This window comes from Carlito syrichta, unplaced genomic scaffold, assembly GCF_000164805.1.
Source record: "Carlito syrichta isolate Samal-C Ts95f unplaced genomic scaffold, Tarsius_syrichta-2.0.1 Scaffold135908, whole genome shotgun sequence".
Classification (NCBI taxonomy): domain Eukaryota; kingdom Metazoa; phylum Chordata; class Mammalia; order Primates; family Tarsiidae; genus Carlito; species Carlito syrichta.
Window position 1 is genome coordinate 220,887 of NW_007080004.1, and position 18,880 is coordinate 239,766.

General features: G+C 40.3%; 1 protein-coding gene across 1 annotated transcript in view; it reads right to left on the reverse strand.

The window, feature by feature from the left end:
* The window catches only part of RBL1 (RB transcriptional corepressor like 1), an 87,824-nt gene that overhangs the window by 54,823 nt on the left and 14,121 nt on the right, over nt 1-18,880 (reverse strand). The window contains exons 2-10 of the mRNA XM_021708372.1: nt 13,864-14,064; nt 13,119-13,183; nt 12,892-13,020; nt 12,627-12,787; nt 11,222-11,271; nt 10,154-10,340; nt 8,550-8,716; nt 3,718-3,830; nt 3,429-3,532 (exon numbers count right to left, since the gene is read on the reverse strand). Of these exons, the coding sequence (XP_021564047.1) occupies nt 3,429-3,532; nt 3,718-3,830; nt 8,550-8,716; nt 10,154-10,340; nt 11,222-11,271; nt 12,627-12,787; nt 12,892-13,020; nt 13,119-13,183; nt 13,864-14,064 (1,177 nt within the window). The remainder of the gene's footprint in view (nt 1-3,428; nt 3,533-3,717; nt 3,831-8,549; nt 8,717-10,153; nt 10,341-11,221; nt 11,272-12,626; nt 12,788-12,891; nt 13,021-13,118; nt 13,184-13,863; nt 14,065-18,880) is intronic.

The window sequence follows — 18,880 nt, forward strand, 5'->3', positions numbered from 1 at the left end:
AAATAAATAAATAAAACACTCCACCCAACAATAGCAGAATACAGCAGGCCCTTAAATAACATCATTTTGCTCAACATCAAGTTATAGCATTAATGAAAAAAACTGATTCCTAGCTGGGGTCACTGTCTTATGTAGAGTGTGCAGATTCTCCCCACATCTGTGTATTTCCTCTCACATCCAGAAGATGTGCACATTAGGTTAACTGACATGCCTCGATTGTCCCAGTACTAGTGTAGGTGTGTGAGTGTGCCCTATGATGAAATGGTGTCCTGTCCAGGTTTGGCTGCCTTTTGCACTGAGCAGCCAGCATAGGTACTGGCCACCTGGGACTCTCAGCTGGAAAAACTGGTAAATAATAGTCTTGTTTTCTTTTTTTTTTTTTTGAGTGGGAGTCCACTCTGTCGCCCAGACTGGAGTGCAGTGGCAGCTCCCGGCCACCGCAGCCTCGACCCGCTGGGCTCTGGCGATCCTTCCGCCTCAGCCTTCTGAGTAGCCGGAATTACAGGTGCGCGCTACCACGTCTGGCTGATTTTTTGATTTATTGTAGAGATGAGGTCTCGCTGCTCAGGCGGGTCTCGAACCCGTGGGCTCAGGCAATCCACTCACCTCAGTCTCCCAAGGCACGGGATTACAGGCTGAGCCACCGAGCCCATTGTTTTTTTGTTTTTTTTTATCTTTCTTAAATATACGTATAGCTCACATTTACTTCAGTGTTTAATATTATAAGTGTTTTGGTCTTGGTTTGGCATGGTGGCTGACACCTGTAATCATAGCACTTTGGGAGGCTGAGGCAGGAGGACTGCTTGAGTCTGAGAATTAGAGACCAGACTGGACAACATAGCAACATCTCATCTCTTCAAAATAATAAGCCAGGTGTGGTGGGGTATGCCTGTAGTCCCAGTTAATTGGGAAGCTGAGGTGGAAGGATCACCTGAACCCAGGAGGTCAAGGCTGTGGTGAGTTGTGATTGTGCCACTGCGCTCCAGCCTGGGTGACAGAGTAAGAACAAGACCAAAAAAAAAGGTGTTTTGGGCTGGGCGCAGTGACTCAAGCCTGTAATCCCAGCACTTTGGGAGGCCGAGGTGAGAGGACTGCCTGAGCCCACAGGTTCGAGAATAGCCTGGGCAACTTGGCAAGACCTCATCTCTACAATAAAATAAAAAAATTGGCCAGGCGTGGTAGTGCACACCTGTAGTTCCAGCTACTTGAAAGCCTGAGCCCAGCAGGTTGACGCTAGGGTAACTGTGAGCATGCCACTGCACTCCAGCCTGGGTGATGGAGTGAGACTCCAACTCAAAACAAGAAAAAAAAGGTGTTTTGGTCTTTATTTATTAGATATTTTTGTGACCAGATATATTATGCCATAGGAACTTAACTATTGTTTATATCAATTAGCCTATGGCAAAATTTGTTTCATTATATGTCTTTTGCTTAAACCCACAGTTTCCAAGAACCTATTGACAATGTTAAATGAAGACTTACTATATCCAATCTTTTCATCCAAATGCCCATAGAACATTTACCAAGATAAACCATATCCTGAGCAATAAAATAACCTCAACCAATTTAAAAGATTTGAATTCATACAGAGTGTGTTATAAAAGCATAGAAATGGAAAACACAGTAGTAGCTGAGGGCAATGTGACTCTAAAGAGGCAGCCATGAGAGAAATATTTGTGGTGACAGAACAGCTCAGTATTTTGATTTTGGTGGTGCTTACACAGTCGACACATATGATATAATTGTATACAGGTATACAAAGTTTGTTTCAATGCCAATTTCCTGATTTTGATATCGTGCTATATAAACTGTAACCACTAGGGTAAACTGGGTAAAAGAACTTCTCTGTACTACTTTTGTAACTTTCGTTTTTACTTTGGTTTGTTTTTTTGTTTTTGAGTTGGAGTCTCACTCTGTCACCCAGGCTGGAGTGCAGCTAGCATGCTCACGGCCACCACAGCCTTGAACTGCTAGGCTCAGGTGATCCTTCAGCCTCAGTCTTCCAGGTAGCTGGAACTATAGGCATGTGCCACCATACCCGGCTAATTTTTTTTTTTTAATTTATTGTAGAGATGATGTTTCACCAAGTTGCCCAGGTTGGTCTCAAACTCATGGGCTCAGGCAATCCTCTCACCTCCGCCTCCCAAAGTGCTGGGATTATAGGCGTGAGCCATCATGCTGGGCCTACTTTTGCAACTTTCTGTGAATCTATGTTTCAAAATAAAAAGTTAAAAAACGTACATCTTTCTCAGGAAGCCCTGGGAGCATATGCTCCATCAATATGTTAGTGTAAACCATGAAAGAGGAAGACACAGAATCCAGAAAAAAAGGGAAATCAACTCACAAGAGATAAGATGAAAATTTCCAAGTAAAAACAAAGAAATCCTATTACAGTAGTTATGAGCATCCTTAGACACCAACCTGTCCCTATTGGAATAGAAAGTCAGCGGGAGGCTGGGCTAGGTGGCTTAGCCTATAATCCCAGCACTTTGGGAGGCCGAGGCAAGTAGATTGCCTGAGCCCGTGGGTTCGAGACCAGCCCAGGCAACTTGGCGAGACCTCGTCTCTACAATAAAATAAAATAAAATAAAAATTAGCTGGGTGTGGTAGCACACACCTATAGTTACAGCTACTTGGAAGGCTGAGGCAGGAGTCCAGCAGGTTGATGCTGGGGTGGAAAAAAAAAAAGAAAGTCAAGAGGGAAAGGGAGCAGAAAATTGAATTTGTAGAAAAATTATTCGGCTGGGCATGGTGGCTCACGCCTATAATCCCAGCACTTTGGGAGGCTGAGGCAAGAGGATTGCCTGATCCCAGAAGTTTGAGACCAGCTTGGGCAACATGGAGAGACCTCATCTCTACAATAAATAAAAAAATTAGTCAGGCATGGTAGCACATGCCTGCAGTCCCAGTTACTTGGAAGGCTGAAGTGGAAGGATCACCTGAGTCCAGCAAGTTGAGGCTGCAGTAGTCATAAATGTGCCAATGCACTCCAGCCTGGGCAACAGAGTGAGACTCTTGACCCCAAAAAAAAATGTTATACATAGCTTATTGGAGTGTGTTCAGACTTGGTCAAATAGCCTAAGAAAATGAAGCAATTAAAAAAACCATCACTTTATAATCACAAATCCTGGGAGGTATGGACAAATATCTTAATCACCTGTTGGTTTAATAGATTGGAGGGATTTATTATCAGTAGCTGAAATCCAAAGGGAAAGGACAGTGATACCGTACTAAAGACAAATTTTACATATTCTCATTTCTGCTTAGATGTGGCTAGCCCTGCATGGGCTAAATCACCTAAAATATCATCTTGGCCAAGCGTGTCATAAACAGCTGACTCCAACAGTGCCCTATAGAGCTCTCAAAAAACTGCTTACAGGCTGGGGCTTTTGAACCTTGCTGGTGGTTGGGAAAGTGGATTTACTTACTGACATGTCCATCCCATGAAGTCTTCGTGTTTCCTGAACGATTACAGTCTCTAGTATTTTATAATACAAAATTTCTGCCAGTTTTAGTCTGTTTACAGCAAAGTCTATAGGGAAAACAGAGGGAAAAAATATGCTAACGAATTTTAGTTGTTAAGGACTGAAGAATAAAAATTATGTACACTTATGTCTGATACATTAAGAATAGCAGGGAAGGAAAAAACTTGAATTTCTGATTTTGGGGAGACTATCTACCTTCAACGCTGTGCCAATTTTAGTTTGCTCTTCTTACCTATGTGAGATCCTGGCTGTTCATCAGTTGATTGAGTATAATGTTGGCAGAAAATTTCTCCTATTCTTTTCACTATATTTGTAATGCCTTCCATGGGATTACGTACACAGGATCTACAAAATATAAGAGGAACCTAATTACCAGAAAAAACAACAAGCTACTGGCATTCCTTACTTCAAGAATTAGTTTTATTTTGTTTTGTTTTTTAGTAGGGGTCTCACTCTGTTGTCCAGGCTAGAGTGCAGTGGCATGATCACGCCTTAACACAGCCTTGAACTCCTGGGTTTAGGTGGATTCTTCTGTCTCAGCCTCCTGAGTAGCTAGACTATAGGCATATGTCACCTTACCCAATGAATTTTTTTTTTTTTTTTTGAGTTGGAGTCTCACTCTGTTGCCCAGACTGGAGTGCAGTGGCCACTCCCGGCCACCGCAGCCTCGACCTGCTGGGCTCCGGCGATCCCTCCGCTTCAGCCTTCCAAGTAGCTGGAACTACAGGCGCGTGCTACCATGCCCAGCTAATTTTTATTTTATTGTAGAGATGAGGTCTCACCAAGTTGCCCAGGCGGGTCTCGAACCCATGGGCTCAGGCAATCCACTCACCTCAGCCTCCCAAAGTGCTGGGATTACAGGCTGAGCCACCGAGCCCAGCTGAATTTTTTATATTTTGTAGAGATGCAGTCTCACTCTATTACCCAGGCTTGTCTTAAACTCCTGGGCTCAAGCAATTCTCCCACCTCAGCCTCCCAAAGTGCTGGGATTACATGCATAAGCCACCATTTCCAGCTTACCTTGTTTTTTTTTTTTTTTTTTGACTTGGAGTCTTACTCTGTTGCCCAGACTGGAGTGTAGTGGCACGCTCCCAGCCACTGCAGCCTCGACCTGCTAGGTTCTGGCAATTCTTCTACCTCAGCCTTCCAAATAGCTGGAACTACAGGCATATGCTATCACACCCAGCTAATTTTTGATTTATGGTAGAAATGAGGTCTCGTCAAGTTGCCTGGATGGATCTTGATCCCACGGGCTCAGGCAATCCACTCACCTCGGCCTCCCAAAGTGCTGGGATTTCAGGCTGAGCCACAGAGCCCAGCCTTAGTTTGGTTTTTACCAAAGTTCTACTTTCAGTTGTAAACTTACATATGTAAACAAAGCTTTATATACATAAGTTATATATTTTTACATATGTTAAGAAACTTTGTTTTTAGGAATTTGACTACTTTATATATCTCATGAGTGGAATCATGCAGTATTTGTCTTTTGTGATTGGTTTATTTTACTTAGCATAATGGACTCAAAGTTCATCCATGCTGTAACATATAACAGGATTCCCTTCTTTTTAAAGGCTGAATAACCAAAAAGGGTACCTGCATAATGAACATTTGTATACCTAACCCTGAATTGTATCCCATGTCTTTAAAATAAAAATATTTAAAGTAAAAAAAAAAATGGCTTAGCCTGTAATCCCGGCACCTTGGGAGGCCGAGGTGAGTGGATTGCCTGAGCCTGCGAGTTCGAGACCAGCCCAGGCAACTTGGCAAGACCTCATCTCTACAATAAATAAAAAAAAATTAGCCGGGCATGGTAGCACACGCCTATAGTTCCAACTACTTGAAAGGCTGAGGCAAAAGGATTGCTGGAGTCCAGCAGGTTGATGCTGGGGTGGCCGTGATTGTGCTGCTGCACTCTAGCCTGGGCGACGGAGAGAAACTCCAACTCAAAAAAAAAGTAAAAAAATAAAATAAATAAAGGCTAACTAGTATTACATCATATGTATATACCAATGTTTACCAATAGGCATTTGCTTCCACATCTTGGTTACTGTGAATAATGCTGTAGTGAACATTGTATGCGACACTTCTGTGAGATCTCAATTACAATTATTTTGGATACATACCTAGATGTGGTGTTGCTGAGTCATATGGTAAAGCTATTTTTATTTTTTGAGGAACCCCCATAATTTTTTTTTCCATATGGCTGTACCATTTTACAATCCCACCAACAGTGTGAAAGGGCTCCAATTACTCCACATCCTCACCAACACTTGCCATTTAAAAACAAATTTTTTTTTTTTGGTGGGTGGAATAGTGGCCATCCTAACAGATGTAAGGCAATATCTCTTTGTGGTTTTGGTGAATTCTTCTGTCTCAGCCTCCTGAGTAATTTCCCTGATTAGTGATGTTGGCCATTTGTGTATCTCCTTTGTAGAAATATCTGCTCAATCCTTTATATATTTTTTAATTGGGCTACTTGTTGTTATTGAGTTGTAGGATTTATTTATACATTCTGGATATGAACCCCTTATTCAGTACATGGTGTGCAATCATTTCCCTCATTCCATAAATTGTCTTTTTACTGTGTTGATGATTTTCTTTGCCACATAAAATTTTTAAAGCTTGATGTAGTCCCTTTGTCTATTTATGCTTTTGTTACCTGTGCTTTTGGTGTCACAGTCAAAAAAACTTTACAATGTCATGAAGTTTTCCCCTCATGTTTTCTTCTAAGAATTTCAAATTTGCAGGTCTTTAAATGTTTAGGTATTTTTTATATTTTGAGTTAAATTTTTGAATATAATGTGAGAGTCTGTTTTATTCTTCTGCAGGTGGATACCCAGTTTCCTCAATACCATTTACTAAAGAGATCCTTTCCCCCCTGCATAATCTTGGCACTCTTGTCAAAGATAATTTGACCATTTATGTGAGAGTTCATTTCTGGGCTCTCTATTCTGTTCCACTGGTCTATAGGTCTGTCTTTATGTCAATACTATACTATTTTGATTACTAGAACTTTATGTTTTGAAATCAGAAAGTGTTAAGCATCTAGCTTGTTCTTTTTCAAGATTGTTTTGAATACTCAGGGTACTTTGAGATTCCATATGCATTTTAGGATTTTTTTTCTAAGTCTGCAAAAAATGACATTGGGGATTTGATAGGGATTTCCCTGAATCTGTTGATCACTTTGGGTAGTATGGACATTTTTAAGCCTTTCAGTTCACAAACATGGATGTCTTTTCATTCGTGTCTCATTTTTTTAATCTTCTGCATTCCATACTTCCTTCCTTTTCTTGTTGCTATAAAATGTTTGTATAGTTGCCTAGCCACCTCTTTTCAAGTTATTCATATTTAAAGACATACTTGAATCCAGATCTATTTACTCAAATGCTCAAAGGGTAGATCTTCATGGCAGTCTTCCTTCCTTACCAGCAACGTGCTTATATTCTGAGCTCTTTCTGAGGCTGGAGACTGTTCTGTTCACTTTCCTGTATCTTGAAGGTTTAGAGAATGGAGAAGAGCGCAGTTGGTGCCATGTTTAGCTTTTGTTTGAGAACCAGGGCTTTGCTTTCTCTTCAGAGATTTAGTTAAATAGCCCATTCCAGGGGTCACTATGCCTATGTATAGATGTTTTCTAGTTTTATAAGTGTGTCTCTCCAAATGGTCATGGATCGTGAGAAAATGGCAATTGTTTCTATTCCTGCTGGGATCCTGGTGGTGGTAACACAGGGACTTTTCTCACCTGGGAGAGTTTCTATGACTTTTTACCCATCTACTTACTCCCAAATAATTTGTTTCTCTTCAAATCTGGAGTATTAGTGAACATTGTCAAGAGTTTATCAACATACCCTCTTTCCCCAACACTGCTTCTTGGGGGTGGTCATACTGGGATTATCTATTTCCTTTCTTGACCTCTATTTTGGAAATTTATGGCATAAAATCATACCCTGCTCACTTGGTTGCTGCTGGCAAATATTGCTGCTTTTTATTATTTTCTTATTTTACTAGAACAGGTATTAGAAAAAAAGGTTCTCTGATCTGCCTTTACTCTGCCATATTTACCAGGGAACATGCCTCCTCATTTTTTAAAAATTGCGTAAAATTCCACTGTATGGTTTTACCATCAATATATATTCAGTCCCCTGTATGATGGAAATTTAGTTTGAACTTACTCAAAGTAAATGTTAAGAGAAAAACATAAGAGTGGAATGTCAAAGCCAAAAAACCTTTAAGATACACTTTTTAAAAGCCTATGAAGCCGGGCTCGGTGGCTCAGACTGTAATCCCGTGCCTTGGGAGGCTGATGTGAGTGGATTGCCTGAGCCCGCGGGTTCGAGACCTGCCTGGGCAACTTGGCGAGACCTCATCTCTACAATAAATCAAAAATTAGCCAGGCGTGGTAGCATGTGCCTATAGTTCCAGCTACTTGGAAGGCTGAGGTGGAAGTATCGCCAGAGCCCAGTAGGTCGAGGCTGCAGTGGCTGGGAGCAGCCATTGCATTCCAGTCTGGGCAACAGAATGAGACTCCAACTCAAAAAAAAAAAAAAAAAAGCCTATGAGCCTATGAAATAATACTACATATCCTTTTTAAGAGACAAGTTCTCACTGTATTGCCCAAGCTGGACTTGAATTCCTGGGCTCAAGAGATACTCCCACATCAGCCTCCAGAGCAGCTGGGACTACAGGTACATGCCACCACACTCAGCTTTTATATATACTTTAAAAAAAAAAAAAAAATATATATATATATATATAATTTTTAATGGGAACTTCTATCTAGTTTTAGACCAATATATTTTATGATTCAAATGGTTCAGTGGCCAGGTGCAGTGACTCAGATCCATAATCCCAGAACATCAGGAGGCCTAGGCTGGAGGATCACTAGAGGTGAGGGGTTCAAGACCAGTGTGAGCAATAAAGCAAGACCCTGTCTCTACAAAAAAAAAGGTACAGCAAAATGTGCTAGATGTATATCTTCTATCTTAGGAATTCTGAATATACAAAAAATAAAACAATAAGAAATCTAATTTTTAAAAGACATGTAGAAAAACAAAGTACTGTACTTACTCAAAAATATTTATAAGTTGTTCACCTGGTGCATTTTTCAGTCCAGCCACAATACTTTGTAACCGGCTCACACTTTGGGTGGCTGATGCAACAGGAGTGATAACTGCCTCTTTTTCTCGTAAATATCTCCGTCCTGTCAGTGGAGTAGAAGGTGCAAACGATCTTTTCTGTAAGAAAGAAAAACTGATGAGGTAAAAAAGTTATCTTTCCCCTTATTATGTGTTTAACTCAGCATATAGACCATCATCTTTATTCATACTTAATGAATATCCACGAACTATTTAGCAATGCTATGCTAATGACATCCTTATATTTGAATAATACTTTTTCAAAGTATTGTCTATCTATAATCTCATTTTATCTTTATTAAACTCATTTGAAGTAAAATGCATACATATTTTTATTTTTATTTCACCTAAAGGAAACAGGTACAGAGAGAAGTTAAAAAAAACTTGTTTAAGCAGACAAAGTTAATGGCAGAACTTGGGCTAAAACAGATTTTTCTACCTTCTAGACAAGCCAATTTTCCTTTAGACCTCATCCTCCAAACCATTTTCACATAAGTGCAGAATTAAGCCTTGGCCATTAAAAATCAAGTCCAAGCCGGGCTTGGTGGCTCAGTCTGTAATCCCGCGCCTTTGGGAGGCTGAGGTGAGTGGATGGCCTGAGCCCGCGGGTTTGAGACCCGCCTGGGCAACTTGGCGAGACCTCATCTCTACAATAAATCAAAAAAAAAAATTAGCCGGGCGTGGTAGTGCGTGCCTGTAGTTCCAGTTACTTGGAAGGCTGAGGCGGAAGGATCGCCGGAGCCCAGCAGGTCGAGGCTGCGGTGGCCAGGAGCGGCCACTGCACTCCAGTCTGGGCGACAGAGTGAGACTCCAACTCAAAAAAAAAAAAAAAAAATCCAGTCCAAGGCCAAGTACAGTAGCTCACATCTGTAATTCCAGCACTTTAGGAGGCCAAGGCAGAAGGATTACTTGAGCCCAGGAGTTCAAGACCAGCCTAGGCACCACAGCAAGACCTCATCTCTACAAAAAATAAAAAAAACAGTCATGCATGGTGGCATGTACCTGTAGGCCCAGCTACTGGGAAGGCTGACACAGAAAGATTGCTTGAGCCCAGGAGGTGGAGGCTGCGGTGAGCCGTGATCATGCCGCTGTACTCCAACCAGGGTGACAGAGTGAGATTCTGACTCAAAAAAAAAAGTCCAGAGTTATATTGCTTGAGTTAGAAAAGAGCATATGGCTTGTGTCACTAACAGCAAAACAAAATAAATTTTAAAGCAACATAACAAAGGCTAAGTTAAAGCAAAGAAAGAATGGTAAGAAAGTAAAAATTCCTCTTTATGTCAAAAGACACATCCTCTATTAACAAACCCAGTCATGCTGGGAAAATGTATACAAAATATGAATAATAGCAAGAAATGAGGTAAAAATACTAAATGCCATAGTTTTTTTAAAAATTACCTTTTAAGGTTTTCATGGGAAATATGAATTAGTAGAAGAAACTCAAGATTTAACTTGAAAGATGCTTCTGCTGTTAGTAGAATCACACACACAGAGAAAAAGATCATTCAAGACTGAGGCCAGGCTAGATTATATTACTTTTTCAAAGTGTTGTTGAAGATTATACTCCACATTAGCCTGTGCTGTCAGTTTCCCTAATGGAGTGTCACCAGTGAACTTTCGAGGTGTTCCAATTTCCTCTTCTGCATCTGCTCCCAAAAAGATCCTCTCATCAAAATCACCAACAGTTAGAACATACTCTTCATACTCCTTGTTCACTGCTTTGCTGCAAAGAGAATTATTTTAAGCTGCTAGAATAATACTAAATTACACAATGGAGTTTTTGGGAGAGTTGATAACTTTCTAGTATTATTAACTTGGTACATCTAACAATCAGAGGGTCCTATCTGATTATGAACATTCTTCACATTAACATACACAGCAATAAATTACTTTGAAAAGTGAGTGGCCAGGCGCAGTGGCTCACGCCTATAATCCCTGCACTTTGGAGGCAGAGGTGAGAGGACTGCCTGAGCCCAGGGGTTAGCGACCAGCATGGGTAACTTAGCGAGACTTTGTCTCTACAATAAAATTTAAAAATTAGCTGGGTGTGGTGGCATGCGCCTGTGGTTCTAGCTACTTGGAAGGCTGAGGTGGAAGGATCGCCTAAGCCCAGCAGGCTGAGGTCGTGATGGCTGTGAGCATGCCACTGCACTCCAGTATGAGCGACAGAGTGAGACTCTGACTTAAAAGAAAAGAAAACAAAAGTGAGTGAAAAGAGAAGACAGACTTAATCTGAAAACTAGTTGACTCTAGTTTTAAAAAAAAGGAAAATGATATCTGGTCACTGAGGAACCAATAGTGGCTTTGAAATATGGGTATTCTGGACTTGCCAACATGTGATTTATGAAAGAATGTAAAATCAAATACAGAGTCATTGGGTCTATTTATAAGTTTCTCAGGAGAGTAGCTGTTTTAAATGCCAAGGATATCCTAAAACAAGCGTGCTTAAAGTCAATAGGGCTTAGTGACAACACCCATTAAGTGTCTCAAGGGGAAGTTGAATTTGAAGGAGTTACTTTGATACAATGAAATGCTTAACAAGTTCCAATAAATCATTGTTGGCATCTGGTAATATGCCAGATACCATTAGTGCTAGATACATACCTATTATCAGTGAAACTAGAAAGGTCCAGGAGGCATTCTCCTCTTAAAATCTGGAAAGAAAAAAGTATTTTGGATCATATAATTTAATTAAGCATATTAATACATATATATCAACACAAAATTTATCTAAATTTTCACATTGTTGGTTATTATAACACACATATAAAACAAAATTACTAAATATTTATTTCAGACCAGTAAATCTATTTGGAATGCAAATAAAATATTCTTCATGAAATTTATAATCAAGCTTTGAAAGTATTTTGGGGTTAGTCTATGGCAGTGGTCTCCAACTTCATAGTGACTCACATCTATAATCTCAGAGCTTTGGGAGGCACATTAAGGAAGATTACCTAAGGTCAGAAGTTTGCGATTACTCTGGGCAATATAGGAAGATCCTGTTTCCACAGGTGAAATTTAAAAACTAGCTGGGTGTAATGGTGTATACTGTAGTCCTAGCTACCTGGGAGGCTAAGGCAGGAAGATTGCTTGAGTCCAGGAGTTCGAGGCTGCAGTGAGCTATGATTGTGCCACTGCACTACAGCCTGGGCAACAAAAACAAGACCCTGTCTCTAAAATAATAATAATAATAATAATAATGATAAAAGAAAAATCACTTAAGGGAAAACTTGTTAAAAATGCATTATTAAGCCGGGCTCGGTGGCTCAGCCTATAATCCTGCGCCTTTGGGAGGCTGAGGTGAGTGGATTGCCTGAGCCCGCGGGTTCGAGACCCGCCTGGGCAACTTGGCAAGACCTCATCTCTACAATAAATCAAAAATTAGCCGGGCGTGGTAGCACACGCCTGTAGCTCCAGCTACTTGGAAGGCTAAGGCGGAAGGATCACCGGAGCCCAGCAGGTCGAGGCCGCAAGCAGCCACTGCACTCCAATCTGAATGACAGAGTGAGACTCTAACTCAAAAAAAAAAATAAAATGCATTATTAGCTTGGTGGGTCAGCCTGTAATCCCAGCAATTTGGGAGGCCAAGGTGAGTGGATTGCTTGAGCCTGAGGGTTTGAGACCAACATGGGCAGCTTGGCGAGATCTTGTCTCAAAAAAGTTAAAACTAGTTGTTATACATTATCCTACTTTTAGTAAACACTCAGCAGTAGTCAGCTTATTCTGACTTCCTGTTTTTCATAATTCTTTTTCACACTTACTCTGACATGACATTCTATGTAATTCTTCATCAATGACTCCTACAGTTGCCTCTGAAATTGGTCACATTCTTCAATAGCCCAGTTTCTCACATCACACAAGACCATAGGGAAATTCTGCATTACAGCAGAGACTGAAACCTGGGAATCCTGATCTTATAATGTTGAGAACTTGCTTAAAACATTTTTTCCCTTGAGACCACTGCTAACCCCTAAACATCTCAATCATTTACTTATGAGTATAGTACCTTCCTATCAAAGAGTTTGGAAATATATGGCTTAAAATAGTGCTCCTTTATTCCTTTTGCTTCTACTAGAAGTCCATCATGCAGTTCACACAGTACTGCAATGATGCAGGGCGGCTCTTCAGAAGCCCTGAAGTCAGCAGTGTGAAAATCAGATGGTAAACCTAGGGTATGATGAGGAGCAGGAGAAAAAAAGAATGTGGTCAACTTTTAAAACTCTTTTTCCAAAAATTGAAAACTAACTTTTAAAAATAAGTAAACATCTTACCTTTGAATAATGGATTTAGCAAGTCTCGTCTATTTGAGCATATAATGGCATTGGCAAAAATCAGATCCAAGCAGCACAGAAGTAAATGGTAAGAATTTACTAAATCATCCCCAATCATACGAAAATTACCTTTATACGAAAAAGACACAAAAACCAGAAACCTCTCTTGTCAAACAGCACCAAGTTTCCAAAATAGAAATGTAAGACCATTGAAAGTGTTACCTTACCCTTAGTATAAACAAAGAGTGTCCAACAGAAATTAAAGAGATCCTTAACACTGCAAGGAATCCTCCTAAAAAGGAAAAGAAAAATGTACTTTTTGTCTGACTAGCTTGCTAATATCACTTAAATCGAAATAGTAAACATAAGTAACAAATAGTAAAGTCAAATTACATATAAAATTTCACTCACAAAGATAAACTACAACTTACGAAACAAACATACATAAATAAGTCTTTCCAGCCGGGTTCGGTGGCTCAGCCTGCAATCCCACGCTTTGGGAGGCTGAGGTGAGTGGATTGCCTGAGCCCGTGGGTTCGAGACCCGCCTGGGCAACTTGGCGAGACCTCATCTCTACAATAAATCAAAAAAATTAGCCTGGTGTGGTAGCGCGCGCCTGTAGTTCCAGCTACTTGGAAGACTGAGGTAGAAGGATTGCCAGAGCCCAGCAGGTTGAGGCTGCAGTGGCCGGAAGCGGCCATTGCACTCCAGTCTGGGTGACAGAGTGAGACATCAACTCAAAAAAAATTTTTTAAAAAGTCTTTCCAATCTGCATAAAATAATTAGAGCATAGAAAAATAGGTGAAAGTATTACCCTGCATTTCCAGAAACAGGTAATTGCATATGATGCATTTAAAAAGATATTTAAGTTCTTTGCAGACGGAAGTGTAAAAAAGTAGACTTTCAAAAAAGCAAACTATCAAGTTTGTATCATAATCTGTATGTGGATTATATAAACATTAAGGGTCTCACCTCTGCTTCCTGCTTCGTGGTAACTTTGGTGGTTCTTCATATGGATTTTGAAATATATCTAAAAAAATTGGCTCAAATTTTTTGAAAATTACAGTAGACACCTCAAAATTTCTCTCTAGCCTTGCTATACGTTCACGAAATTCTTGTGGCAGGTTTGACATGTCCATCCACTTCTTCATTTTACTAAAAAACTGTATTAAACTAAAAACAAGGAGAAGAAAAAGACAACTTTAAAAGTTATTCATATAAGAGACTGAAAAGAAAACATTCTATTAATGACTGAAACCCTTTATTTAAAAGGCTGAATAGAGGCTAGGTGTGGTTGTGCATACCTGAAGTTCTATTTACTCAAGAGGATGTGGCAGGAGGATCACTTGAGCCCAAGAGTTTCAGCTATAGTGTGCTATAATTGTTTGTGCAGGCCAGGCACAGTGGTTCATGCCTTATAATCCCAGCACTTTGGGAGGAGGAGGTGAGAGCATTGCCCGAGTCCAGGGATTCTAGACCAGCCTGGGCAACTTGGCAAGACCTCGTCTCAACAATAAATCAAAAAATTAACTGGGTGTGATGGCGCACGCCTGTGGTTCCAGCTACTTGGCTTAGGTAATCCTCTTGCCTCTACCTCCCAAAGTGAGGCAGAAGGATCACCTGTGCCCAGCAGGTCGAGGCTGCAGTGGCCATGAGCATGCCACTGCAGTCCAGCCTCAGCGACAAGAGTGACACTCCTACTCAAAAAAAAAAAAAGTTTGTGTGTGCATATGAATAGCCTGGGCAGTATCACGAGACTCTCTTTAAAACACACACACACACACACACACCCCAAATTTATTTTTATAAACCAACAAAAAACCTCAGTTTCAGGTGCTATGAATTTACTTTGGTTCTCAGCATCACTATGGGGATGTAGACTTTGAATTATTGGTCATCACAGCAAGTGTCTTCTATGCAGGGAGTGAGAGCACTTATCTTTTCATTTATTCCCTATAGCACCTGGACAATTTCTGACTAAAAAATTACAAAGTAGGCTGGACTCAGTGTCTCAGCCTGTAATCCCAGCACTTTGGGAGGCTGAGGTAAATGGATTGCCTGAGCCTGCGGGTTTGAGACCAGCCCAAGTAACTTGGCGAGACCTCATATCTACAATAAATCAAAAATTAGCAGGGTGTGGTAGCACATGCCTGTAGTTTTGGCTACTTGGAAGGCTGAGGTGGAAGGATTGCTGGAGCCCAGCAGGTCGACGCTGGGGGGGCCGTGAGTGTGCCACTGCACTCCAGCCTGGGTGACAAAGTGAGATTCCAACTAAAAAATAAATAGATAAATAAATAAATAACAAAGTAAATGCTAATTAACAGTTTGATGAGTTCACAGAATTTGTTTGAGGAAAGGCAGAAGTCTTCCAAATGGAAAGACTTTTTCCCATTTCCAAATGAGAAGCTGATCACAAAGCATCAGATTGTTACAAATTAGGAGTAAAATTCAAGTGTTTGAAATGTAATGTGTACGTCTACCACCAATTAAAGATTGTAGTATATACTCAGAAAATTACATAATAGATTATTTCTCTGCCTTCCTGGTTTATTCAATTATGAGTACATTCTTTATGTCCCTTTGTTAGTGTGGCCTTAGATTAAAAACTGGTAGGGGGCACCACTGCCTTACTAGACTCTGGTGTGGCCACGTACTCTTGGAGCTATGGCCCCCTCCCCTACCTGGGGGAGGTGAATCTCCTATTTCTCTTTCTCTAACTTACTTTCTAAATACACTATATTTTCTAATCTAAAAAAATAAAAACTGGTAGGGTAAAAGCTCACTTAATTGTCTAGCAATATAGACAGAATGATACTTTGTAACTTTTTATAAGGGGATGACCGACATCATCAGCTAATACCTGTGGATACAGGTATTCAAACTGTGGACACACTGATTAAAATCTCAGACTCTAGATTCTCTTTAAAAGATGCTTAGCAATAGCAGGAAGAACTTTGCCAGATTATATTAAACAGTTTTTGGTTCACAAATTATAGTCCCTTACAGAGGACTTTATTTTTATTTTCCATGATCAGCATGTGAAACCTTTGGCTTTGAGGAAATTCCACTTTTGAATCTCATCTTCCACTAGACAGATCTGCCTTACTGGAGGTTAGGATGAAGGCATGTAACTTGAAATCCTTTATCAGATACATCTGCTTGGGATTTTGAATCTGAAGCTAGCGGTATAGAGAAGTGAGGAAACAGTAAATTCTTATAGCAAGAACATTAGCAATATTCAGCTCCTGGGGGAAAAAAAACCAAAAAACAGCAATCACCAGGGATAGAACTGCAAGCCATGTCCTTACTAGATGGATTCTGTAATATGCTTTTTTTTTTTTTTAAAGTCAGAGTCTCACTCTGTCACCCAGGCTGGAGTGCAGTGGCATGCTCAAAGCCACCATAGCCTCGACCTGCTGGGCTCAGGTGATCCTTCAGCCTCAGTCTTCCAAGTAGCTGGAACTACAAGTGTGCACCACCACATCTGGCTAATTTTTAAAAATGTATTGTAGAGATAAGGTCTTGACAAGTTTCCCAGGCTGGTCTTGATCCCTGGATTCAGGCAATCCTCTTGCCTCTGCCTCCCAAAATGTTGGGATTACAAGTGTGAGTCACCGTGCCTGGTTTGTAATAAGCTTTTTAAAAGGCTATGTAGCCAGCTTCCTGTAGTTTCTTTTTCAAGCCAATTTTCTTTTCTTTTCTTTTTTTTCAGTAGGAGTCTCACTGTCATCCAGGCTGGAGTGCAGTGGCATGCTCACAGTCACTGCAGCCTTGACCTGCTGGGCTCAGGTGATCCTTCTGCCTCAGCCTTCCAAGCAGCAGGAAACACAGGTGTGCATCACCACATCCAGCTTCAAGCCTAGTTTCTTATGCCATCCTAAAGATTTCAGCAGCTATTCAGTATTTCTTTTCTCCCTAAATTTGTCAAAGTTGGTAACTGATACCTGTTTTTTTAATAAACAAGAGCCTTGATGACTACAAACCATCGTACATATTGCTGTTCCAAGAACAGCTATCCTAACCTGGAATACAACGAATCAGTGTTTGAAAACAACCTTATAGTTATCACTTAAACTATAATTATGATTTTTTAAACTAAAATATGAAGAAGCAAAGTAAATTTCACAGTTTTCAATATGCTTTGGGATTCTGTTATAAAGAATGCACTACTCAGGCTGGGTATGGTGGTGTGTGCTTGTAATCCAAGCTACTTGGGAGGCTGAAGTGGAAGGACTGTTTGGACCCAGCTGTCTGAGACAAGTCTGGGCAACATAGCGTGATCCCATCTTATAAAAAAAAATTAAAAATAAAAGAGAAAGAGAAAAGAATACACTACTCTAATAAGCATATGAAAAGATGCTCAACATCATTAGCCCTAAGAGAAATGCAAGTCAAAACCAAAATGAAGTACTACTTCACACCTACTGGGATGGTCAGAATAAAAAAGACAGAGAGTAACAAGTATTGGTAAAGATGTGGAGAGACTGGAACCCTTATAGACTCCTGGTGAGAATGAAAACTAGTACAGTCACTTTAGAAAAGTCTGTAAAAAAGAAAAGAAAACAGTCTAACAGTTCCTCAAAAGGTTAAACATCGAGTCACTGTATGATCCAGCAATTCCAGACCCATGTATGTACCTAAGGGAAATAAAAGTATGTCCATGCAAAAAGTTGTACACAAATGTTCACTGTAGCACTAGCTGTAATAGTCAAAAGGTGGAAAAAACCCAGTTGAAAATGGGTAAACAAAATGTGGTATTCATGCAATGTAGTATTAGTCAACCATAAGAAGAATTACTGATATATGCTACATAATAGATGAAACTTTAAAGCATTTATACTAAGTGAAAGCCAACACAAAAGATCACATATTATGATTCCACTTGTATGAACGTCCAGAACAGACAAACGTATAGAGATAGAGAAGTGGGTTGTAGGACAGGAATAGGGAATGAACACTAATGGGTGTCAGGTTTCATTTTAGAATGATGAAAATGTTCTAAAATTGATTATGAAGATGGTTGCATCAGAAGTCACCTAACTGTACACTTTAGGCCTTTTCCTGTTTGTTCCAAGAATGCTCGCTGGTGGCGTTTGTGGCTGCAGTTTACCCAAAGATAACTCACCGGTGATAGTCCTAACCTTACCCCCAAAGTTTGCCATGAAATACCTTGCTTTTGGCCAGGCGCAGAGGCTCACGCCTGTAATCCCAGCACTTTGGGAGGCGGAGGCGAGAGGATTGACTGAGCCCAGGGGTTTGAGACCAGCCTGAGCAACTTGACAAGACCTTGTCTCTACAATAAATGAAAAAATTAGCTTGGCGTGGTAGCATAAGCCTATGGTTCCAGCTACTTGAAAAGTTGAGGTGGAAGGATCACTTGAGCCCAGCAGGTTGAGCCTGCAGTGGCCGTGAGCACACCACTGCACTCCAGTCTCGGCAACAGAGACTCCAACTCAAGGAAAAAGAAAAAAGGAATACTTGTTTTTATTATTATTTTCACATTGCTCTAATATATCAATAGTCTTTGGAAACAAATGACATCATTCTATTTATAGCATTCTGTTTTTAGGATTGGTATTTCTATTTATAAAATACAGTAATTCTTTTTAGTAATTTTTTATCACTGAAAATGTCAGATTCCAGAAAACGTAGCATTTCTATACATGATGTTAACACACAAAAAAAAGTATTAAATATTAATCATTATATATATATAATGTTACATTATATAGTTACATTAGGACTAGAGATGAGTTCTGTTTAGAAATAACACCAAGAACGGTTTTTATATTTTATTTTCATATTGAAAACCAGTCATAGCCAGGCTTGGTGGCTCAGCCTGTAATCTCAGCACTTTGGGAGGCTGAGGTGAGTGGATTGCCTGAGCCCGCAGGTTCGAGACCTGCCTGGGCAACTTGGCGAGACGTCATCTCTACAATAAATCAAAAATTAGCTGGGCGTGGTAGCGCGTGCCTGTAGTCCAGCTACT